General features: G+C 31.3%; 2 protein-coding genes and 1 long non-coding RNA gene across 3 annotated transcripts; 2 read left to right on the top strand and 1 right to left on the bottom strand.

Moving 5' to 3' along the window:
• The first annotated feature begins 2,360 nt into the window (after positions 1 to 2,360).
• On the top strand, positions 2,361 to 4,135 carry LOC107162388 (eukaryotic translation initiation factor 3 subunit G-like). The gene is made up of 3 exons (XM_015509262.2): positions 2,361 to 2,583; positions 2,645 to 3,158; positions 3,641 to 4,135. The coding sequence occupies exons 2-3, from the start codon at positions 2,653 to 2,655 to the stop codon at positions 3,984 to 3,986; spliced, it is 852 nt and encodes a 283-aa protein (XP_015364748.2). The 5' UTR covers positions 2,361 to 2,583; positions 2,645 to 2,652; the 3' UTR covers positions 3,987 to 4,135.
• Positions 3,809 to 17,861, bottom strand: LOC149055169 (uncharacterized). The gene is made up of 4 exons (XR_016191938.1): positions 17,597 to 17,861; positions 10,646 to 10,811; positions 9,960 to 10,124; positions 3,809 to 9,867 (listed from the first exon to the last, which is right to left on the bottom strand). It is a non-coding gene; the product is annotated as an uncharacterized LOC149055169 (long non-coding RNA).
• On the top strand, positions 11,777 to 14,890 carry LOC107162392 (putative rRNA-processing protein EBP2 homolog). Its single transcript, XM_015509265.2, has 5 exons — positions 11,777 to 11,937; positions 12,375 to 12,458; positions 12,883 to 12,990; positions 13,883 to 14,349; positions 14,699 to 14,890. Exons 1-5 carry the CDS (start codon positions 11,896 to 11,898, stop codon positions 14,868 to 14,870), a joined length of 873 nt encoding a protein of 290 aa, XP_015364751.2. The 5' UTR covers positions 11,777 to 11,895; the 3' UTR covers positions 14,871 to 14,890.
• Positions 17,862 to 27,031: the final 9,170 nt, after the last annotated feature.

Here is a 27,031-nt window from a genome sequence, read left to right as displayed (position 1 = left end):
TATTCAAACACAAATACGAATCCTTATGTTCTAAAGATGGATCCTTATGGAGAACCACCAAAAATATTTTAAAAATAAAAGATCAACCTTTCCATTAAAAAAAAGCAGACGGCACTTTAGCCTTCTCGGACATTGACAAAGCCAACACTTTTGGTAAACACCTATCCGAAATATTTACTCCTCATCACGATATAACTCCTGAACCAAGTCACTTAAAGCAAATTATAAACTTCCTAACTAGCCCGCTATCAATGTCACTCCCTACCAAACACACATCTCCCAACGAAATAAAAAACTTAATACAAAAGTTAAAAACCAAAAATTCACCTGGACATGATCAAATAACAAATAAAATACTCCAACACCTTCCTAAAAAATCAATAGTTCTTCTCACAGTTCTCACACACATTTTTAATTCTATGTTGAGAATGTCCTACTTTCCGTCAATCTGGAAATTATCTGTAATCATCCTTATACATAAACCCAACAAACCAAAAAATGAACCCTCCTCATACAGGCCAATAAACCTTCTACCAGTATTAGGGAAATTATTTGAAAAAGTGATGCTTAAACGAATTAGACCCATTCTTAAGTTCCACAAAATTATACCAAATACCCAATTTGATTTCAGAGAAAACCACTCCACAACCCACCAGATCCACCGAATTGTCGACAAAATAGCCTCGTCGTTTGAGACCAAAAACTTCTGCCCAGGAGTATTCTTAGACGTATCACAAGCGTTCGACCGTGTCTGGAACATCGGATTACTCTTTAAGCTAAAAATGTTTCTCCCGACTCCACTCTACTTGTTGACCAAATTATATCTACAAGACCGCTCATTTCTCGTCCGCCAAGGAGACTCCCTCTCATCACAATTCAAAATCTTAGCAGGAGTACCCCAAGGAAGTGATCTATCACCAGACCTCTACAACATTTATACAGCTGACATTCCCAACTCCAAAAATACACTGATAGCCACTTACGCCGACGACACGGCAATCCTCTCATCCCATCCCGATTCCACAACAGCATACCAAAATCTCCAAATTCATCTTGACAATATTTCACAATGGTCCACCAAATGGAGAATAAAAATCAATACAGACCTTTCACATTCATTTTACTTTAAGAAAAGCTGTTCTTCCTACAAATCTATTTTCAAAACAATCCAATCCAAACCAAATACTTAGGTCTAATTTTAGACAAGCGTCTACTTGGGGCCCACACCTCAAAATTAAAAGAAAGACTCTCAACACCAGACTTCATCTACTACGACCTATCCTGAAGTCCAAACTCTCTATTGACAACAAATTACTATATACAAATCAATGCTAAAACCTATCTGGGCATATGGCATACAAATTTGGGGATGTGCCAAGCCTTCCCAAATACGGACCATACAAGCCTTCCAGTCTATTTCCCTTCGCCTAATAATATCCGCGCCATGGTACGTCTCAAACCTTTCACTTCACAAGGATCTTAAAATTGAAACAGTCTCCAAAACAGCCAAAAACTACTACAAAAAGTTACACACCAAAACAGCTAACCACACAAATCCATTGATTTCCAACTTGGCCAGTGAATTCATGCCTAATAACCACGTCGATTAAAAAGACACAGGTGTCGTGATCTCCTAAATCACGACCTGCATTAATTGAAAAAAAAAATAAAAAAAAAATAAAATAAAACTCTCTCCCCCAAGTTAGAGGGTATCCACACTGGTGGGCCTCCCTCCTCACGCCATTCATGTTATACCTACCTTTTCTTTGTTATCATATTTACTTATTGTATATATATAAATTACAGATTGTAAATATTCTAATTTATCTAATAAAAAAAAAAAATCACATTTAACCACTATGAATTACGAATTACGATGATGCTATTAAAATATAATATTGAATTTTAGATTTTGTAAATGATATGCATAAAAGTATTAAATTCAAATTATCGGTCGTACAATGTACAAATGCAATTCATATGAAGAAAAAGATATTATTAATAATTATGTGAGACGGTGTTACCTTGTAAATGTTTTTAAACAAAACATTACACGGCGATGTAGATAGGCTATATAATGTACATCTAACGTTATCTTGAACATCATTGTAATCTTGACCTTATTTTATTTTGTTATGTTAAAGAACTTCACAATAATATTGTGGTTCATATTTTAACATATTAAGACAACGACAATCACACACACTAATGCACTAAATTGTAATATTTTCTTATATCGATTATGATTGAAAAATATTATATCGAACCATACTTCATATTTTTGTATCATAATAATATATCATAACATAACCTTTAAATCTCATATTGTGTCGCGCGATATTGTGTTATCATTGTTTATTATAAATTAACCTTCTCTACAACTTACTCTAGTCTACTCTTTTCTCCTTGCCACCGTGCTGAGGTTCAACGCTGTTGCCTGTTACGGTGGATACAGACTGTTTAGTGCTTACGTTGAGTCTTGAGTAACGTCCTGAAAAACTTATTTACAAATTAGCGGAAACAGAACGAATCTCGAATACTTCACGATTTTGTTTGTATAGTCTTCCCGTGGGAATCAACTAGGTAGGTGACATATTTTGATTATCAATAAAATATAAACGTGTAATACTTATTTTTTGTAAAGGTGTAAAGATGCATAATAAGGATCTGATAAAATCCAGTTGGGCGGATGAAGTTGAAGAGCATTTGGAAAAAACCACATTGCCACAACCAAAAGTTGATGTACACGGAAATACCAAAGTTATAACTGAATATCGTTGGAACAAGGATGACAAAAAAGAAAAGGTAGTCCGTACGTATAAAATTGAAAAACGACTAGTGTCCAAAACTATAGCTGAGCGCAAGACATGGGCTAAATTTGGAGATTCACGTAACGATAAACCAGGACCAAATACTTCAACTACGATTCCGTCCGAAGAAATACAGATGCAATTCTTATCCGGTAAGGATGGCGACAAGGTCGAAGAAAACCCATTAGACAAATTAAAGAATGTGAACATGAATATAAAATGCCGAAATTGTGGTGGAGAACATTGGTCGTTTTCATGTCATCTCAAAGGTACCGGTTTGGTAATTGAAGATAAGAAACTGGTTCAAGAAAAGATACCGGAGCCTGAAAAAAATACCAGTACCAACAGGTATAAATACAATGTTTTTTCATTTTCTAAAATTTTAATTTATGTATGTGTATGTAATCATCTAATACCCAAATTTGTTTTGCATAATAATATCTTAAACAAATACCATCATATTATTAGTATTAATTTGCACCATATAATGTTTTCAGTTCTGTTTCTTTAGATATTTTTATTATTATTGTTTAACTTACAAATAGAACTATTTTTCATGCTCAGTTATGGAGTTTTTTTTAAAGTACATTTACATTTTACATTTTTACTACAATTATTTTGGTTCTATTATTTATATTTTTTTCAATAGTTATTTGTTCTAAAATGTTAAAAATTAACAAAATCTTATCAGTATTGAGGAATATAGATTAGTGATGTATTACATGTATTCAAGACAAATAATTCCCCACATTATTGTAGAATCCTCTTAAAATTATTGTGGTTTACAACTATACAAAATATTGTATTCCTAAACTAATGTTTTGTTTTAGACCATACATTCCCCCATCAGCAAGAGAAGGAGCCACAAACACAGCTGGTAAACGAGATCCATACTCACGTGGTTATGATGAGGTACCTGCTATCCGCATAGAAAATCTTTCTGAAAGTACATCTGAAGCTGATTTAAGTGAATTAGTGAACAAATTTGGTCAAGTTGCTCGAATTTTCTTGGCATCTAATAAGGTCACTGGTGCTTGTAAAGGATATGCATTTGTTAATTTCAAATCCAAAATGGATGCTGAACGAGCAATAAAAGGATTACACGGATATGGATATGACCATTTAATATTAAATGTTGGTTGGTCTACAAACAATTATAGTAAGAGTAGTTACTAATTGGATATAAATTTACTGGGAATAACAATATTCTTTGGATACATTATTTTATACATATTTTTCAGTCAATATCAATTAAAATATAAATATATAATCCAAATAATTTATATACTATTATTAATATTATAATATTATTATTTAAATGTAAATTTGTATTTGTTTTTTCAAATCTTTTCATTTTATAGAAAATGTATGGTAAGGTTACAATAACAAAAAAATTGACCTAATATAAATATTGGTACTTACATTTTTAATTTAAAAACGATTCTGTAGAAATATTTTTTTTCTTTTGATTCAACTCAAAGTTGTTTATTGAAAATATTGGTTGAAATTTAAAATCAGTGTCATATATTCACAGTTAAAATCCTAGATTTTTGTAGATTTTCAGTGTAGGTTTAACCTATGGAATTTGTAATTACTGCATGTGTATGAGACTATTGATACAACTGATGTACATATGCTACCAGCAAACTCAATGAATATTGAAGCATTTTTCTGGTTTGCAAACTAAGATATGCATATATTGAAATAAAAGTCTACATTTGTAGAACCAAAACATTCATCAGTCTACTCAAAATCTTAAATAGATAGTCTATGCTAAATAATAAAACATTTTTACATTGGTGTCATACCAAAATATTTACTCATCACAAGGTTAGTTATATACAATTATAAAAAACAATATTTTAGATTTATAGTTATTCTTATTTATAAGTTTTGCTAAAAATTATAATATTTCATACCTGTATATTTTTGTGTAATAACAGTTCATATTATACTTTTTTTTTCCATACAAAATAACAAAATAATGATTGTTATCCTACAACATCACAATTTAAATAAACCAATTTGGCATTATCTTCTCGTATCTATTGTATTTGAGTATTTGACATAATTAAATCAATTTATTTATAAATGTTATGTTACTATCAACCACTAAACTTTTTTCCACTAATTTAGCAAACACAATTAGTAAATTTTAAAATTCACTTGTTTAGTGGTAGGTTTATGTGCCAGCTAAACATAAAACATATGTTGACATTTTATTCATGTTATGATATATAATTTATTCGATAAGATGACAATGAATAATATAATGCTGATGATGATATTCTCGTAAACGACTAGGTAATAGTCGAGGTAATAGTTATATATAGAATGGTAATCAATAATCATTATAATAAATTATTTAATTATAAGTATTTTTTAAATTTTTTAATTAGTTTTTAGTCAGAGACTGACAGCTCGACAATTACGTATTAGTTTAAACTTTAAAATTATACGAATTTCAGTTGATAGACGTTTCGGAACAAATGCACTTTACTAACCCCCTCACGATTTTCCTTTTTTCTTTCAGATGAATTGTTTTTTTATGCTTAAAACGATGGTGTATTTTTTTCTTCCGGAAACCATTATTTTGGAAGTTATAGCCTTCCAAAGTTTGCGATTTTACGTTTATTCGCATGCGCGCGACACCACTACTTTACTGCCGCAGTATGTGGGCAGTGATTACACAGTTTGCAGCACTCGTCGCTGCGCTCCTCGGCGCAAATCGAAAATATCCCTCGATTTGCTGTGTAAAACCACCTTTGGTAGGCCTCGGAATTAAACAATGTTGTTAAAAAGCAATTATCTTCACAGGTAGATGACCGACTAATGGTTACCTATTTACCTATATATTATATTATTTTTGTTATTATATAAGTACATATATAGCATATTATAATATCGTTAATTACTTTTAAGTATATTTACTGATTAAATTATAAATAATCCAAAAAGTAAACTAGTATTTATCAAATATTAAAATTTCTTATAGGCGCTGCGCGTGGCAGTCCAGCGCATAAACGTAAAATCACAAACTTTGGAAGGCTATAACTTCCAAAATAATGGTTTCCGGGAAAAAATAAATACACCATCGTTTTAAGCATAAAAAAACAATTCATCTGAAAAAAAATTTGAAAATCGTGAGGGGGTTGGTAAAATGCACTTTAGCCGACGTTACATCTGCAACACAGTACTCACAATGTACCATCATTTGGCGTACGGTGAAAAATTTTTTTTTTATTGGTACAGCATCAACATCGTGGTTATTAGCTTACAATTGATTAGGTTACATATTATATGGATTTTTTACATGATTGTTAAGAGAAGCAAGAAAGAGAAAAGAACAAAAAAAAAGAAGCAAGGTGAAAAATTGTAAAATTAAAATGATGAAATTGTAAAGTATACAAGAAGTCCACAAAGAAATATTCCGTCTGTTTTGTACATTGATGTAGCTTTCAAACAATTTAAAATCGTCGAATGACATGCAGGCACTATTATAGGTTCTCATCATAATAATTTCCTATGCCAATCAAATCGTCTCGATCGTCGTATCCCTTATTGAGCAATAGCAATAAATTGAGCTTATACTATGAGTGACCTCACTCATGTCACACGTCGCACAACAGGTCCACTAACGCTTTTTTCAACACCTTATAATTTGGAATGTCGATCATTGCACCGTTCAAACGCCAAATGTCGTGGCTCCAATTTCACGGTTGCACTGTTCACCTTGTGATTTGAATTTTTCGCCTGTTATATATTCTGTGTCCGTATACACGAGGCTTCACCAACGTTTTCGGCGAAAACACGTCAGACACCGTGAATAGTTTCGCATTGCACCATTCCCGCTTGCGACTCTCGACTTACCCCAACGCTAGCACAGAAGGGGCAGCTGGCCCAGCGCATTTTATGATTTGTAACTTTGTAGAGCCAATAATTTTGTTTTCAAATTAAAAATACATGCGCCGTCTGCAGATTCAACGCTTTCTTGGTTCACTGAACTTCTTTCATCGTTTTACTTCCCAACGCGGCCGAATTACAAGCCCCGCTGTACGACATGGCAGCCGAGATCAACAAACAGGACGGTCCACTGTACCGCGGACGGCGCTCGCCGATACAGCACGATTACCGCACCTGAGCCCGGTCGCCGCCCTACGCCTCAGCATCGACGCCGTGGGAGCCGTCCTCGAATAACTGAACGTCAGCGGTCAGTGGCGGCCGCTAGGTTTTTTCTCGAAAAATGTATATGAACAAAGATACAGCAACGTACGACAGAGAACTTCTCGCCGTGTATTTGCAGGGCACTCGACATTTCGTCGAAGGGGCGCCTCACGACACTATTATGAGTGGATCACAAGCCGTTCGCCTATACATGTTTACACTCAAGACATAGAAGATCATCGACTGACAGATGGGTACGACAAATTTCGTTATTGACTCAATTCATCATACACAACGTCGAACACATTTCGAGCAACGACAACATCGTCCCTGAAGCGCTTGTCGACTGTTGAAATCGCCGAGACGACAACGCTACTGGAATAACGGCAGTGGGCAATCGACCAACTTAACGATCTCCATAGCTTCAGACGCTTCAGTGTATTATAGCTGATAATATATAGCAAGTCCGTTGTCGTTGCAAGCGCGCACCTCTGTACGGGGCGCGGCGCGCTGTATTCGGATTATTCCGCGCGCAGTTTTCGACTCGTTACACGGTAACGTGCCACACTTTGTCTCGACAAGTTGATGCAGGACGGACATGGATCGAGAAATCACGCGATTCAACTGAGCCTGCGAGCCTTGCTAACGCGCCAAAGTACACAAACATTATGCGATGTTCAGCATCACACCGAGCGACGCTTCGGTCACAGTCACTTTGACTTGATTTGGCCGCTACCACCGTGTCCAACGGATACAATAGCACGTACTAATCGTCGTCGATCGATTCACGCGCTGCTCAGAGCCGTGGCCATTCGAGAATATGTCGGCCTACACAGTTCCGCATCTCTTAATCACGAACTGGATAGCACGGTTCGGCGTGTTATCACGAACTGGATAGCACGGTTCGGCGTGTTATCACGAACTGGATAGCACGGTTCGGCGTGCTCGACGGCCGACATCATCAATCACCACCGACCAAGGCCGACGGTTCGAGTAGGATCTGTTCAAATCACTTTTGATCACCTTCGGCATTCAGCACATTCGAACGTCGCCGTATCCACCTCAAACCAACGGGATGGAAGAACGTTTTCACCGCATGCGCACGGATCGCCGCAGTGGTCAGTCAATGTGATATCTATCGTACTACTCGCTCTGCGCAACATACGATACCACGCTCAGACTCTCGGCGAGTACTTTACCGCTTTCAACCCGCTCAACTTGAGCCATGACCTCCTGAGCTGGTAGCCGCGTTGCGAGACTCTACGATACGACCCGACGTTAAACGCATCACTACGCCTTACGGAGAAGACGTTCAAGGTGCAACGCGACCTGTCCACGGCGTGGACTTCCATCGGTCGACCCTAACCAGCAGCATTCGTCGTCACACACACGCAGTCTAATCCGCCAACGTCCAACCGAATTTCGCCCAGTCCTTTTTGTTATTGTATTATTTGTATTCATTAGGTACCGACCGACGACGTACTTGTTCACTCGAACAGTCGCGCACGGTTCTTTCTCTTTTGCTACCGGCCTCGCGCCAGTACGTCTTTTTCGCGCCGTTCGCCGTAGCCCTTTCGTGCGTCGATTTTGCATTTGCATTTTAGTCGACCAACTCGTTTATGTTTTTATCCACGAAACGTCCGATCGTCCGTGCAACTTTTTGTCAATCCGCTCACATGAACCAAACGATCGGCGTACTTTGTAGTTTGTACCACTGCTTTAGATAGAATGGTTGCGCGTCGACGTATGTTAAGTTTACCGACCAAGTGACTATGCAATGTACTCACATGAATTGACCGACAGTTAGTGCCATCTAGCGTTGACTTCTATATGTTTTACTAAATCGTGCTAAAAACAGTAATTTTGTTTTTGGGTATCTCAAATCTCAATTATTCACTGGCTGTTTCGCTTTACTTCTTTGCACAATGTCAACAATGTCAACCATTTACTATTCTATGGACTACAATGTCGCCGTTGTTTAATTTTAATACTTACTATTGTACTAGGTACATATTTCCAACACATTTTTATAGTAGGTAAATCGGGCAAATAAATTCCTAATATATTTAATTATACACTGAAATACAAGTTATAAGTTATAAGTGCAATAGTAATTAATAAACATTTTGATAAATAATTTAAATATAATATACACCGTGAAATATATAGTCAATCTATAACTCAATAATACAATTTTAATTAATTAATTAAATAGGTACCAAGTAGCTAGTCGTGAGGACAGTTTAAGCTAAATTATAATCAACTAATCAAGGTTTATTTTATAATATTTTGATAGTTAAAAATTAAAAAGTGATTTTGGCCAACAAAAAAATCGTGGTGCACATTCCGTGCAGAAAATAAGCATCATAAATAATAATAATATCCTATAGTTTATAAATATGACCGCTAGATCGCGTTAAGAGGTAGTCAATTGATGTAAGCACTTTCTCTTGCCACTACATTTCGATCGACGGCGCAACCATTCTATCTAAAGCCGTGGTCTGTACTCACTACTCAGTACTCACAATATCGGAAGTGTCATCGATATTTTGTTGTTTGTATAATACAAATTATTTCTGTCGACACACACGTGCCCGACACCCGTATATTAGCGTTGCTTTTATTCTTTTTTAGTTCGCCCACCAGGCCACATATTGTGATGTTCTCCTTCTGTTCGGGGTCGAAAGGTAAGTTGCGTAAGCTTAGCCGTGTATTGAATTATTTGAATTGCTCTAAGTAGCCTTTGCCTTTTACATTTACTAAAGATGGCCAAAATGTATTGATATTGATCGACGAACGTCATCAGCTGATAATCGGAATATCCCGAATATAATATATTAATAACCGAGCGACGGTAAAAATAAAGTACAATGCCGACGTTCAAAGTAATTCGCTGAAAAAAATTTAATTGGTTATGTGCACATCAATTCTTATAAATATTTTTAGATAAGTTATATAAATAAAATGGAATAAAATGTCAAATACTTTTACATAGTACGCGTTCAATTTTTTCATGGTATCGCTTGTTAGTCGTCTCTCTTACCACCATTATTCGGAAACCGTTGTAACTCGGATTTTTTACGAAGATATTTGTTAAATGCGTATTTCTGGCTCCAACAACTCAACCGTGGAAATGGAATTATAGATTTTCTGCGAATACGAGTTTCCAAAGGTTATCATCTTTGAAAATTGCGTAGTATATCCATAGATATTAAAGAATGGATAGGGCCATTTATGCTTATCATACGAGAACGAACATGAAAATATAGATGCAGGGGTTAAAGTGGGGGGACGCAGGAGGACTCAGTCCCCTTACCTCTGACGGCGGTTAAAAAGCGTCCCCTTTAACAAATTAGGATTTAATACATTAGACATATTGTACATAAAATTATATATGGAACGTTTAAAACTTTTTGGAAACATTAGTCCCCTCTAGAATTTTTTCCCACTTTAACCTCTGTATAGAGGTCTTATACAAATTTATAATTATATAATTATTGTACATAATTGATGATAAGACCTCTGCCAGAATGAGAGGCAATGATAAAAATATTAAAAATCAGTCTTTCTCTCTTCCACATTCCAGCACACTTCCCTCTATTTTATTGATATAGCCATGGCCTATCCATTCTTTAATGTCTATGAATATATCACGAACAAAGATAATATACTGGACTCTGGTAACTGCAGGACTGAGTGGACTGGTATCGACATGGTTAAGGGATAGTAGAAGAAAAACAGTCCTCAAAGGGTTTTGACACCACTACTCCTCCATCCCTAAGAAGTCCAAGTCGTCCAACCAGTATAGTATACCCTTGACTAGGCGTAAAAGCGCTCCTAGTAAAAAATAACAAATTAATGATAATTATTGTTTATTTAGATATAAGAACCACAAATATATACAATATATATATATATATATATATATGTATAAATTAAATACTATATTATGTTATTGACATGAATTTAGATATACCTCAGGTACCTATATCTTAATTCGTGGTTATTGTAAAGTGAAACCTCCCTTAACAGACACCTCTAAATAGTGCCAATAGTGATCATTTTTCGGAACGGAAACCGGAAAAATTCAGGAAAACCCTTAAATACCTGACACTTATACGGCATTTTACTTTTGATTTTGACAATTTGTATGCTAAATGTAGAGTAATAATGGAATACCTCAATAAATATCTATCTATCTATATTATAGTTTATCTTATTTGTCGATATCCACTGACGAATCTGCGTATCCGACGCGCAGTTAGAATAATTATAAAATGCCTTGTTACACCTTACACGTAATTACTATGCATTAAGTAGGTCTTAAACAAGCTTAGGTAACTGATTTATTCAATAAATGTTATTTTTTTTTATATAACTATTTTTATTTATATTTTCACTAATTTTTACACACATAATATTATAATTTTAAATAATAATATGTATAATTAATATTTGCATTGAAATAATATTATTAATTATGAACATTATATAAATAATCAATATTGCGCATTATGTGTAGTTATTAATTTCTCCGAGTTATTGTCGAAAATTTACCCCCTTCTTTGAATAACGGACACCTCTAAATAATGGACAAAATCACGGCCACCTAATGTGCCCGGAATTTAGAGGTTTCACTGTGTATTTATTTTGTCGTTATGCTGTGTCTTGACAGCAATTATTAAAACGGTTAAGTTGGTATTACTTTTACATAACTCAAAAATCCATGTCCATCACCTGATATAATCACGTTGGTTATTGATAAGAGCTATCTAGAGATTGATTAATGATAAAGATTAAAGATTTAAAATACGAAGCACATGTTTGATACTTGATCGTCTTGAACTTGTTTAATAATAAATAATAATAAATTGTTACTTGTTAGTTGTTAGTGTTCTTGTGCTTTAGTGACTGCCTTGTAATGCCTATCATTATGTCTTCGGATGTCGATTCTGAGGAAGAAGTAAGTTATAAAATGAAATATAGCTCGGTAAAATTAAAATTTTTTTAAATGCCATCGTATATTACAATATAATGTGTATTGTGAATTCAACATACAGATTTGAGATCTGCATTTAAAAGAATTAAACTTTCATAACCTAGGTACTAGGGTTAGACAGTAAAACAACAATATATTTAGATGGAAACATTAAAGAATAATATGACATTTTAAGGTTTAACGACCATAACTCAATATCACAGATGAACCCATGCTTATGAAATGAATTATATTACAAGTATAAAATGAGTGTCATTCAAATTTCTTAATGATATGGAATCAATTTTTAAATATTTTATATTAATTGTTAAGTGCTTTATTAATGTAAATCATTGCTTTTGTGTTAGTTTTTACTATACTAACTCATATTATATTATTTTAAATATGCAATTTTTTTTTAGTTGTTGGAATTGTATGCATCTGGTAAATTAAAGCCAGGTTTGAATATACCTGTAGAAGAAGATAAAGTATTCATCAACAATGTTGTAAGTAATATAATTATTATTTATGTATTTATAAATACATATAGTATACATGATGTTTTTGATATATTTAATAAGTATTATTACCTATTTTGGAAGTTAAGCTAATAGTTAGTGTGGTATAGAAAAATTATAGGCTGTCATTGTCTCGTTTTGTCGAGTGAAAGAAGTAAAATATAAATTAAAGTTATAAAACTAACATAAAGGTTAACAGAAAAAAATGCAAGTGGACAGATATTATCAAAGAAAAACTAATTAAGTAAAAGAATTGTGTTTTATTGGAATATTCTGAAGGCTAGGATAAGGTAATACCTATGTCCCACCTGCATAAGAAAAATACAAAGAAATCATTGTATACTTAATTTGTACTTATAAATTCAATATCTGATCAAATTACACATTTACACATTGTTTATTTTTATTTTAGAATGCAATGAAAGAATCTATTACTTTATTTCAAAGTAGTTTACCATGGAGTGAACGACTTGATATTGTGGCTGAAGTTGCTCCAATGGCTCCTGAGCTTTCAATGGAAGTATGTATTTAATTGTTATATTCTTTATACCTAAATATCTTTTAAATTTCAAAAACATTTTTAAAATAACTGATTAGACTTGGTTTGTATTACTACTTATTATTATTATTTTTTACCAACTATGTACTGTAATAAAATTACAATAAGAACAAATAATTGAAAAATTTCTTGTACCAGCAAATATCACTAGTACCTATACTAAGCATGCGTAATTCACCATGCTCAAGTAACACATAACCATTTATATGTGTCTATAACAAGCTTAGATATGTCTGCCATCTGTTAACTCTATAGTTTTGATCCAGATATAAGATGATTTGTTTTTATTTTAAATTTTGAAAAAAATATTATTTACTATTGCAATTGTTATTTGGGGTGACCACCTTTGTTATGGATCTCCACTTTTCTCTATTTTCCACATCTATTCACACACCGACAGTTCTCATATCATTATCAATAGTATATAGTACCAAGTTATCTATTAAAGTCTTTAATTATGGTATGAATTTAGGTATTTTACATGATTTCTATTCTTACAAATATTAATTTTTAATGTGATTGCAATAGTTAGCATTGAAGTAATAAAAATGATTATTCATTTTTTATTGATATTTTGGCTCCTATTATAGCCCTACTACTGGGTTTACACTGTTGTCTGTTGTACTATATTTTAGTCAGTGATATAATTTTTTAAAAACCTTAAATCATGTTTGCTTTCTTTTTGCATGCATATTTTTAATACAATGTTTAAATTAAATTATATTTGTTAAATTATGTATTAATTAAATTAATGTTATTGTATTATTCCAATATAATGTACTCCAATAAAAATATATTATTTTTAAATTACTTTTTTCATTATCTATATCATAATATTTTCTGATTATTTCAGATTACTGAACAACAACAATTTCTTAAAGCTGGTAAAATTGATGAAGTAGCATTAAATGATTTTAAACGAGAAACCTTGTTTCACCGTCAAGCCCAAACAGCTGTTATGCGTGGCATAGAATTGTTACGTAAACATAATATAGCTACACATCGACCAGAAGATTATTTTGCAGAAATGTTTAAATCTGATGAGCATATGCAAAAAGTACGACATGCCCTCTTACAAAGAAAGACTGCTCTAGAACAAACGGAAAAAGTGCGTCGTATCCGACAAGAAAAGAAATTAGCTAAAGAGAAACAAGTAGCAGCTATACAAGCAAAACATAAACAAAAACGTGATCTTAATGAAAATATTAAGAAGTTTAGAAAAGGTTTAAGAAATGATTTAGACTTTTTGGAAACTGACAGTGGAAAGAAAAATAAGAAAAAAGATGATGGTGGCGGTGAAAAGAAAAAAAATCTAACAAGGTATTTTTCAATTTTCAATTATTATTTAATATTAAATAATGTTAGCTTAGATCCAACTTTTAATGCATTTTTTATATTATGTAAGGTATAATATATTAGCTAAAAGAACAATGCATTGATATAAAGTAGTTTGTTTTTAATATAGAAGTGAAAAGTAAAATATAATTTTCTATACTAATGTTATATGAATGCATAATGGTACGACTAAAATCTATTATTATAAAGAATTATATATTATTTTCTACTAGAAGATATGTTTTTAGTATTAAAATTAATAGTCTAAGTCCTAATGTATTATAATAATATGTATCAAAAATATATTAACTTTTTATTTATATTTTTCCTATAGATCACAACATAAAAGAAAAGGAAAAGATACAAAATATGGATTTGGTGGTAAAAAAAGAGGCATGAAAGAAAACACTACAGAAAGTACATTTGGTGGTAGTGGTAAATCAAATTTTAAAGGAAAAAATAAAGGTAGAATTAATAAAAAGAAAAGAATGTCTTCAAAAAAATAAATAAACCAATTTTTAAAAATTTGAATGTAAATAATTGTATCATCTGAATCATTTTTCTACTTAATAATCCAATATTAAAATCAATTTCCTATTTAGACATTTCAAATTTAAATACAAATATTTTACTTTAATAACAAAGTATATTTTTCATATTATAGTTTTTATTTATTTAATTATTATCAGTAGGTAAGAAAGAAACTGATATATACTACAACACTGTATTATTAAATAGGTTTATAAGTTTTGATAAATTCAAATACAAAGTAAGTATTTTTAACATCAAGAAAATGTTATACCAGCAATTAATGGATGATTACATTGTACAAAATATGAAACGTGTATGAATTCATGTTATAAGATCTTATAACATTACAAAATAGACGATGAACCACAGCACTTCATAAATTTAATCAATTAATTTAGTTACAGTGAATAATAATTAGTATCCGTCGTAGAAACATTAAGCAAATTGAGCATAATTTTTTTTTATTTGAAATAAAACAGAATTTTAACAAAGTTCATTAGAAAGTTACTTAATTATAACATTTATACATAAATGTTTTAAGTTATATTGGTAAATACTTGGTAATATAAATAATTTATTTTCAAAAATATTGAAACGGAATATAATTGAAGTAATATTAATTTAAGATACATTTTTATTTTTTAAGTATGAAGTGTAATGAATAATGATTGTTAGAAAACGTTGTACAGAGGTATTGTAGTAATCTAGCAGTAAAGAATAATTTTATTTAAACATATTATATGTGGTTATGTAGATAAAATGATAATTTAAAATCATTTTGTTGACTTTGAAATTTTAAATTAAAGCCTGATAAGCTTATTTATTTTATTTTATCACAAGTCACTGTATGTCATATTTATTATACATGTATATACAAATATGAAGTATCTCCTCAGTTTAAACTTAAATCAGGTATTGACTATAAGTGGTCTGATTAGGACCACAAATGGGAAATAAATGGACCAACATAAAACTAACTTAAGGAATACTTTACTTAAATGCTGACATTTTTCATTATTTTTAATTGTAGAAGAACTTCTAAACTAAAAAAGTTTTCTGGACCTTGGAAATTTATTTTAAAATCATCTTTAGCTTCTTAGATACTAATCTCTGATCAGATTATTTAATGAATAAAGAATATAATATTCTCAAAACAACATTTGGTAGAGTTTTATACCTAGAAATGAATTTAATTATTAAATATATGTATATATTTTTTAAAATTATTATTAGCTTTCAGTATAACTATTACAGCTCAACATATAGGATAATTAATCCATCCAGATAAACTTTATTTATCTAAAAATATATCCAGAAAAATAAATTCATTGACATGTATTTGTCAAATACTTTAAATAGGTACTTTAGTACTTAGGTTTAATTTATTATTGGTTGATAAAGTGTTGAATTACTTTTTATTCTCTGTTAAAACAAAACCATATGTATTTATACTAGGATTACTATGAATTATGTTTAAAATATAACATCCATCAAAACAAACTAGTAAGACACATTTTACTAGCAAAGTAATAAGTGTACTTATGATTAAGAGTTATTACTTATTATGCTATGTTTACTTAGCCTTAGTTGACCTACGCAAACATCATGAATAAATATTACCAAAAAAAACAGGAGGTCATGTTATGCATTATTTAATGAACTAGTTTTTAAGAAATTTTTCAAAGTTCATTTGATTAAAGTTTTTATAAATTCCATTTGCATGCAGTTAATCTCAATCGACGACAATTGAATTATTTTTTAGCCACAAGCCCACAGCCAGTACCTATATTGTATATTATATTGCTTTCGTACCTAACTACTTGCTTCTGACCATTTTAGAGTTAAACTTGTATTTACATTCTATTCCAATCATTACATCATAATTGATAATAATTAGTAGTATCTACTATCTTCTCAGTTCCCTTCAATTTTTTTAGTGCCTATTAAATTCAAACTCCTAAACGTTTCATGTCATTCATTAGATTAAGCACTGTAATAATTGATTTGTACGAGCTTAAAGATAAGATGCACTATAGAATTATCTATAATTTCTGTTCATTTGATTTAAATATTTTCTTTTTTAAATCTCAGAAATATATTTTATTGCTTTTATTGTAGGTGCCTACTCAGGTATTACATGATTTAACATAACTGGTCAACTGGATGTACATATACTACCGACATGGTGGTGATAGGAGGAAAGTCATAATTTCAAAATACTTGATATAACATTACATTTTTGTATTTTTTTTTGAAAATATAAAATTTTCCATAAATACATTGTAAAAAAAGAGTGACCAAATAATAATTATTTTTAATTCAAAATATCGATATAATTTTACTGGACAGTGTATTTTTAATAATATTGTCATCGCTGCAGCGTCGATAAATCATTTGATATGTATCGTAATTATTCGTGTTATACATTTACTTTTTTTATTGCCACCTTAAGTACGCGCATAAGTGCTTTACATTAAACAGATCGATTTCACTGAAATTTGGTGAAATGCGTCTTACCGTGTCTTTCGAATTTTATTTAAAAGGTAGGTAAAACAACTGTTAGGTACAGAGACAATATTTTCTAATGACTATAACCGCAATCGTCCTTCGAGGTATTCTTCCTCACTTCTCTTGAAGAGATTTGCCGTTTTTAAATAGTTAGATACCTAAGTAAAATGTTAAACAATGATAATATACTCACATTAAAATAGTATTATCTTGACAGCCAAAGTCATCACGAACGTTGTTAGGTACTCGTCGGCCGTCGCCTTGAATTTTTCGTCTAAGTCAAATTTGAAGGACATTGTTTGAACGTGAGTTTATTGTAATGCGCAACACAAAACAATGACGGTTTATAAATGCGGGTTCAGCGTCCTGTTATACCTAATAGTTTTTTCTAAAAATATTCAAATCACAAAATTAACAACTTTTTTTTTTGATTTATTTACGAACGTCGGTCACACATATTTAAGAGTATGCAAACGAGTAGGTAAATAAAAAGACCAAACGATTACACATTTATTTAATGAACAATTTTTCCGCCCGTCTTTTATACCGTTTGCTTAGAATTAATTTCTACTTAGGCTAGTATCCTGTAGTCCTGTGGCATGTAATTTATATTTTAGTCATATGGTTAAAATAAATCTTAGTGCGTTATTTTTTATAAGGTAGACATAGGTATCTCCTATACGTATATGCAACAAGAATGAAAAATATTGTAATCATTGAAAACACCTGTCACGCTGCCAAAAATAACGAGGGGGGGTCAGTAGTATTCCATAGACGTAAATATAGAGGCTGTTTCCAAAAATTAATAATTAATAAACACAATAAATTTTATATGGATATGAAGTTTTTTAGAGAACAGGGGAGGGGATCGCCCCGATCGCCACCCCCTGGATCCGTCACTGAGTTAATATTATCAAATAAATGCATTTAAATTTTGAAGAAATATTAGAAAGAATTTTATAATCCTGTAAGTGCGCTTTAAGCTGGTAGATAGGTGAACTTAATTGGACGGTCGTTAAATGTCAATGTTAGTTATAATAAAATATTTATAAGTAACAATATTTACATTTTGGGGTAGGTACCTAAATGCGTTCATTGTGTACACGGTTAAAAACATTTATTCACACTAAAACAACAAAAAATGCTTGTTGGTCATACATTTTTGATAAAAGGCTATTAAAGTCTTTAAATAAAAATTAATTTAAGCCCATGTCTATACCTAGTCTATGGCATAGCTATCATTATAGCCAACGATTACAATTTTGATTAACCTCGAGTCAACAAGTTGACTGTATAATAGAGAGGAATACGCTGTTTATCGGCGGTACCTTTTTCGACCTTTTTATTTAACCCGATTACGTACGTTATTTTTGTGCAACGGGGTCAAAATTAAACACCAAATTTTACGAGAAAATTGTAAACGCAAAAAAATGACTCAATTTCAATTAGGCCATCAAAAATAATCAGATCTGAGGTGACGGCAATATATTTTTAAGTGCCACATTCATATGTAAAAGACCACTCCTCCCAAAAATATATAGGTACATAATAATATTATATTATTTCTAGCTAAACAGGCTAAACATTTTGGTATAGGTATTAAATTATTAATAAACATCGATTTAATAACGGTATAAAATTTGAAATTCTTCGATTATAATTCATTGAAAATTTATTATGTTATGCTTTTTAAATATAATTTATGCTAACGTATACATGGAGTGTATTGACGTCTGGTGGGAGAAAGGCAGGTGATGGCGTGGTTCAAAAGCCATTTATATTTTTTAAATAAATAATTAAATATAAAAATTCCTTCATTGTTAATTTATTTCCATGATTATGGCCAAATGTTGAGAAATTAAGTCGCATTGTCGTCATCAAATGACGTATAAATACGGAATACCATGTGATTTGGATTTTAATTTTATTAATGGTGACATTAATATAGATCAATTATCTAAAAATTGTTTCCATCATTAATTTATTCAAAGAAAAAAATTTACCTATCCGCCTAATTATTATTGCTTCGTCAAAAGCTATAAAAAGACCGAAAATAATGTCGCTGACAGTGTTTTAGACGATGAGTCGATGACTAATATTTAGACCGAATAATATTTCTGGGTTAACAGTTTTGATCCGAAAATATTTCAGTCGAAAATAATGTAGCCGAAAATATTAAATCATCCACCGCAAATATTTTGTTCAAATGTATTTTAGCCGAAAGTATTTTGACTGAAATGTATTTTAGGTGTCGGCTGAAATAATGTCGTCTTGAATATTGATACTGAAATAATTTTATCCATATACTATGTTGGCCGAAATATTTATCTGTTAAAATACTGTCGGCTTAAATATGGTTCTGCTGAAATACATGTCCAATAATACATTTTTCGGCTGAAATGCGGATCGAACACAACATCTCCGGATTTTTTTCCGCTCTAGTCCACAAAAGATATACCCACCTGCGGATTCATATTTTTTGTTTCTTAAAAATATTAATTAATTGTTAACTTAGTTTTATTTCAATTTTTTTTTACAGGACACTGGAGGCTGGAATATTTTCGTTCATGATATAAATCGTAAAATAAATAATCATAATCTATTACCCAAGTATATCGTTAGTAATGTATTAATAAGTTATAAGTACAAATAGTACTGACTACTCGCCTTGTTTATCTTATCTGCCCATCTTCACCCTCTCTAAATGTTAGTATTTCAAAATTTACAAACTTAGGAAGTTACCTAAAAGGTACAGATACATAGATACATTTATATAGGACCTTTGATATTTTGTAAAGTTCTAAAATATTCATGTCGCAAAATTAAAAATTAAAATATGAATACATACCTACTTAATCACCCGTTCCTTATTACATTATATACATGAATGATCAACCAAATATGTTTGCATTCAAATTAAAAATACAAAAGTTGATGTTTAAAAGTTTCACAATAACTGACGAAAAACGTGCTTACATGGAAAAAAATCAATAAATAACTAAATTAAATATAGTTTGGTAAATTATATGAAATGTTGATCATTATGAGACCATTTTTCTCTCTCTCTAGTTCAATAGTTGAATCATCTATATTCTATTATCTACTGTATTTCATATAACTATTAATGTGATCTAACGAATCAATGATTTTGGTAATACGATAGGGTATTTTAATGCGAAGGGAAGATAGTATTATACTTTCCAATTGTATTTACTCTCTAAGAAAAAAATGTATTATTGTTTTTTTAGTTTTGCAATATCTTTGCTGATATTTTCTCATTTTCTGTACTACCTAACTCTCAACTTATATGTAATTTCAACTTAAAATACACATATTTTATTATTTTATTTTTCATAACATAAATATAAATTTAATTAAATGATAAAAATAATGTATACCTTATAACTGACATAAATGTTACTGGTTAGGTTAGGTTGATTATGTTTATTGTTTTTATCATTTTATAGTTGTTATACGTTCTGGCCGTTCTGGGTATAGTTAAAATTATAGAAATGCATTTAAAAATAATTGTAAATGTACCTAATCTAAGTATATAAAAGAAAAATAGCATAGTATAGTCATGCAAATTACGAAGTAGCTGGTATTCCCTACAAACTGCAAAGTGCATATATGACGTGTAATAAAGTAGATAGTAAGTAAACTGTAAAGAATACATATAGGTAGACGATAGTAACTATACTAACTAGTAAGGTAAGTACAATAAATTTAAATAAGGCACGGAAATTTCTTAGAATTATTGATCGATATCGTATGGAGCAATCATTAATAGGCGATTAAAGTTGGGTGGCACTACATAGTACATACGTTTTTAAATTAATGGAACCAGTTACTTTCTTTGCATATTAGTAAAACAAGTCTGATCGAGTATTCATGGGTGCATTTAGAATTTAAATACAGTAATTTCAGCTCATAATTATAACCTGCCCATAGCTGGCCCATAGGCTTTGATATTTAATAGTAATTACAATGACTAATGATGGATATAAACAACAGAGGCGGGTTAGTCGCATTTTAAAGTTGTTATTGGCACTTTTACTTCTAATAATTTATTACACTTTTAAATTACAACTGTTATTTACTTGATCTTATATAGATTGCAGTTCGTATAATGCAACACTATTATTGTTGAGAAGCCATCATAATGCATATTTTCCTAATAATTATTTGTTCTGTAGACATTAATTAATAATTATTAAAACATTATACAAACTAATTTTTTACTATACAATTTGTACAAGAAAATATTATTTACAACTCTAATTTAAATATATATGATGATTATGTTTTCCATTTCTCTCCTTGGCACGATCGCTTGACTTTTAGATCAAGGTTGCAATGGCGTTATAACATATTTTATAACATATTTCATATATGCAACTTCAATAAAACCTAAATAACGGTATTATATAGGCGTCTGAAGAAGTGTGATTAGAACGAGGGATTTGTGAATATAGGTACATTGATGATTGATATGGACATATTATGGTAAATCTTACATTAACGTAATCTCGGGAAATTAGGCGAAGCGTTAGAATTAGTGATGACTTTAAGTCCGTTTAATTTACGGTACTTAAACCCAGTATAAGCGTCACAAAAAACAACCCCTTAAACTATTTAGAATAGTTTTGAAGTCCGTTTGGAAATATTTCCACAGCAAAATTGACAAACATGTGAGATTTGTGTGGAAAAGACCAGCAACAGGTGTCGCTGTGTATCTGCGTGAGACCATAGTGCAAAAAAGTATTATGAATTTCAATTTTTTTTTTTTGTATTAATATAGGTACATTGTACGTCGAACACATGAAAGGTAAAGCACTGTTTAAACGATCAAAATATGCTCCATCTTCATTATAATGTAAGAAACATATTTTAAATTTAAAAACTATTTTTCCTTAAATAAACTAGGTACTTAAGCCAAATACTTTTGTGATTTTTTTTGTAAAGATGTAACTCAACACTCCTTTAAACTATCTAGAATAGTTTTGAAGTCTGTTTGGAAATATTTCTATTATAATAAAATTGATAAACATGTGATATTTGTGTTCAAATGACCACTAACAAGTCCGTGGTCTGCGTCAGACCATAGTGGAAAAAAGTATTTTCAATTTCAAATTTTTGGTAATAGTAGGTAGGTACATCGAAGTTATTAGTTTTTCATAGTGTTCGTGGAAACGATCCTTCCCATCACCACCTATAAAGAAACTGTTACAATTTAGCCTTTAGTTTAAGTATTATTTCTGTGGTATATTATTGAAATCGGTAGTTTCGATGTTTGTAGATCGTCATATATAGGTATCAGTGGTATCACTTTACAAACTTACTTTGAAGCACATCTTGAAATAACACATTATAATAATAAGAATTTACCCCTGATAGGTAGCTTAGAGATTTTAAATTTTTTCTTTGGGTTAACTAGCATGGTTATGGTATACCTATAGTCTATACATATCCTTTATGTATAATTATTTTCGCATAATTTGTATCTTTAATTAGCCTAAATGATGGTTGATATATTTTTTAAACGCGAGCATCATCGATATTATTAAATTCATAGTACCTATACCTTTTTCTAGGAACTATATTATTTTTGATATATTAGAATATTATACCTATATACTACTACGTTATACAGATGTCGCGTAAAGATTTACCCATTACAATATCTCCCGAAATAATGGAGATATCAAAATTCTGGTTTTGTAATAAATTCACATGGAAAAAAATACAATTATTTCATATTTTATTTTATTTTAATGTTTTGATAAAAAAATTAAAAATATATTTTTTTTATTTAGTTATTTCCAAAAAAATCGCTATTGCCATTTTGTTGAGTTTCTTTTTCTGAAAATATTGACGTTCCAAAATTTTGTTTTCGTTAATTTCTTTATTTTTTTTAGTATTTTTTTTTTTTTATTTTCGAGAAAAATCAAATATGTAAAACGCCACGCCACGCGCGTGCTCATACGGCCGGCTAAACGCTTTCATTTTGCCTAGTTATAATCACATTTTATTTTTTCAAAACTAGAAAAAATATTAAAAACCAGAAAATTAATGAAAATAAAATGTTGAAACGTCAATATTTTCAAAAAAAGAAACTCAACAAAATGGCAATAGCGATTTTTTTTAGAACAACTAAATAAAAAACATATTTTTTAACTTTTTTACCTGAACATTGAAATAAATTAAAATATGAAATAATAGTTGTTTTTATCCATGTGATAACCAGAATTTGGAAATCTCCATTGATTCGGAAGATATCATCGTAATGGGTAAATCCTTGCGGGACACCCTGCAGTATATGGGGCGAATGTAAGTTCCCACACGAAAAATATTACACGCGTACGTAAGTTCCACATGAAAAAAAATTATACCGAATACAAACTTCCTTCCCACTTTATTCAGACATAGGACTGACAACTTAAACGTAGTTGGTGTGGTTAAAATTTGTTTTTTTTTGTGTTGCATAAAAAAAGTCCAATTAATTTTTTAATTGAATCTAATCCAATAATTAATAATATAATGTGTAGTAGGTATGGTCCACATATTATTTGTATATAGGTATAAAATAATAAAAGTTGTAATAATAGCGTTGATTCTAAAATCAATGATAATAGTAGTAGAAAAAAATTAAACTTTATTTGGCTTATTGCAAAGCTCGAGATAGTACTAGTTCTGATACAAATCTTACTATAAACACTTGCGAAAGTACAAATAATATTTGGACCATATACCCAGGGCCGGATTTAATGTTGTGGGGGCCCCAGGGCCCATGACGTGACAAATTGAAAATGATAATGTTTACCGAAAACCGCCGCTAGCCACTCCGCAATGTGTACCTACCGTTTTACACAAGTTTTAGGAAAAAATATGTATTATTAAACAAGCGATAAGCTTGATGCCCACCCCGACGGCCCACCGACCGACGGCGCGCTACGACGACCGACGGCTCGCTCCGTCGACCGGCTGCACGTGTCCGACGACGATGCCAAAAGAGAGGGAAATAGGAGCTCGGCGCTCGCTCGACCGTCAATCTCTCTGGACAGAGTATAGTTGCGTAGTTATAATATAATTTACTATTTATAATTAAGTAGAAATGGAAAAAATTACCTCACAATCTAGTGATTCGTTTTATCACACACTAATAGCACCAATTTTCAAACTTAAAAAAAAATAGTATATTGTTTTGCAAATTACTAGAAAAAAAAAAAAGGTAATCATTTTGTGGGGGCCTCTTATTAATAGAATCTTGTGGGGGCCCCGGGGCCTGGGCCCCGTGGGCCCCCCCTAAATCCGGCCCTGCATATACCTACACATTATATTATTAATTTTTATTATATATTTGAACTAGATTCAAAAAATATATTGGACTTTACAAAAGACTTTATTTTTACAAAAACAATCAAATTTTAACTACGTTTAAGTCGTCAGTCCTAAATCTAAATAAATTTTCGTGTGGGAACTTACATATGTACCCGCTTACCTGCTATGTTTCATGTGGGAACTTACCAAACCCCTGTATATGTTATTATTTCATAAAAATATTTAAATAAATTATGTAACTAGGTACCTATAATAGTACATGACTCTAGTGATCTACTATCGCGTTATTATAGTGTTATTGCTATTACATTGATACAGAATTTAAAGTGATGACATTGAAAAATCACAACGAATTGAAAACCTGAAAAAAAAGTTTACTAATTAGTAATTTTATTCGGTCTAAACAGTAGAACAATAGAACTTTAAGAGTAAATAATTTATTTAAAATGTACTCAAGCACCTACTTTTAATTTTCAGTATTTTAGCACATGCGTAGGTAGAGATTAAAATAATTAGGAATTACATATATATTTAGGTAATTCATTTTAAGTACCTATTCAATGATTATGAAAACTAATTATTAAATAATTTTCATTATAGGTACATTGAGATCGAGATATCATTTTCATATAACGTTATACAATAAAAAAAAAGAAATAGTAATAATTAATGGATATACTTATAATATAATAATACATTATGATAGATATATATTATTAAGAAATACTGTACATCTTTTTTTTTAAATAACAATTTTTTTAAGGAAAATAGTAGATACATAAATAAGTTGCTTCACAATTCGCAGAATTATATATGGGAGTCATCGCGAAACTGTACAGGAAAAAAAACCGTTTACGTAGTACTTTTTTGGACTGCATATGTATAGATATTAATTCGGCAGGGAATGACAGTGTAAAAACTGTCACTCATTACTCATAAACAGAAAATATGCATATTCAAGAATATTAAATACAATATGTAAACACGCGCGCAACGCGGCGGGCGTCCGGGACAGTATCGTTTAGTAACGAGTGTACACATCATTATATGATGCTACATGTATGGATGATAATAATATAATAATGTATGAAATATAAAAACATTTAATGTTATAGTTCACGTAAAAAAACCGAACGGAAAAATATTTTATTATGACGTGTCGTGTCTGCATACAGTTATTATTACAGAGTAATATTTACAGGACACTCAGACCTTATCGTTTTCTCTTCCGTCGCTGTCATCAGTACCCGTCCCATTGTTCCATCATGTCAGTCACGTGACATCAAATATCAATCCACCGGGTTTGTCGTACACCGGTAGCGTCGGTATTTTTTTCCCGCGCGATTACCATTTCTCCGACTGCGTGAAAATCTTGTGCTGTATTAATATAATTATTAATTACCTGCAATCTTATTGATGCGATGTAATACTATACACACAAAACACTTGGCAGAAATAAATCGGTGTTATATAATGAATTATAATACCCGATTCCTACGAAGTACATATTAATATGTGGGTAATGGAATGGCTAAGTATAATCCACAAACATTGAAAACGCCCGTTGCGTGTCGTCGTCGCGGGGAAGAACAGACATTGCGTATTTTTTTTTATTTAATTTAAGTCGTAACCGTTTATCGTCGGTGGCGCCGCGCTAGTATTCATTCGAATTATACAATATACATGTTGTGCAATAATAATGTTAAGTTATTTTACATAAGTAGGTATAGGTATTATATTATAATACAAGTAGGTTTATATAGGTTAGTACTTGAGCAGTCGCGTCCCCCTAAAAATAAAACATGCCTCGACTTTCGCTAGGTATCGCAATTCAGCGCTCGAACACAATTATTTTCGGTACCTAACTACGTCTTATATATATATATATATTAAACTATTGGTACCTATATCAAATAGCCAGGTACACTAACCACTAACCTTACAGTGTATAATAACTGTACACGATCTATCATATTATACTGAACATAATTTAAAAAAAAAAAAATCATTATCCTGTATAATAGTCGTATTAAATTAAAGTTCTGATAATCAGATTCCGTAGCGCACGCAGAACACGAAGTTACGTGTACGGGAAATGGAAAAGAAAAGAATAATAATGTATTATAGTCTGTTACTGGCAACGGATTCGACGGGGAAACAAATTGAAAACAAGGTCTCTGGGTCGGCGCGCGCGTAAAACATAACGAGGCGAGCACCGCGGTGCGCCGATTCGAGAGCCGAGGACGACGCCGTCAACCGAAGACACGCGCGCGACGGTTATTTCATT

Source organism: Diuraphis noxia, unplaced genomic scaffold (genome assembly GCF_037042655.1).
Source record: "Diuraphis noxia isolate RWA-SAM2 unplaced genomic scaffold, SU_Dnox_SAM2 contig0005, whole genome shotgun sequence".
NCBI classification, from domain to species: domain Eukaryota; kingdom Metazoa; phylum Arthropoda; class Insecta; order Hemiptera; family Aphididae; genus Diuraphis; species Diuraphis noxia.
Note: the sequence above shows the minus strand (reverse complement) of the source record. Positions and strands in the feature narration are given on the sequence as shown.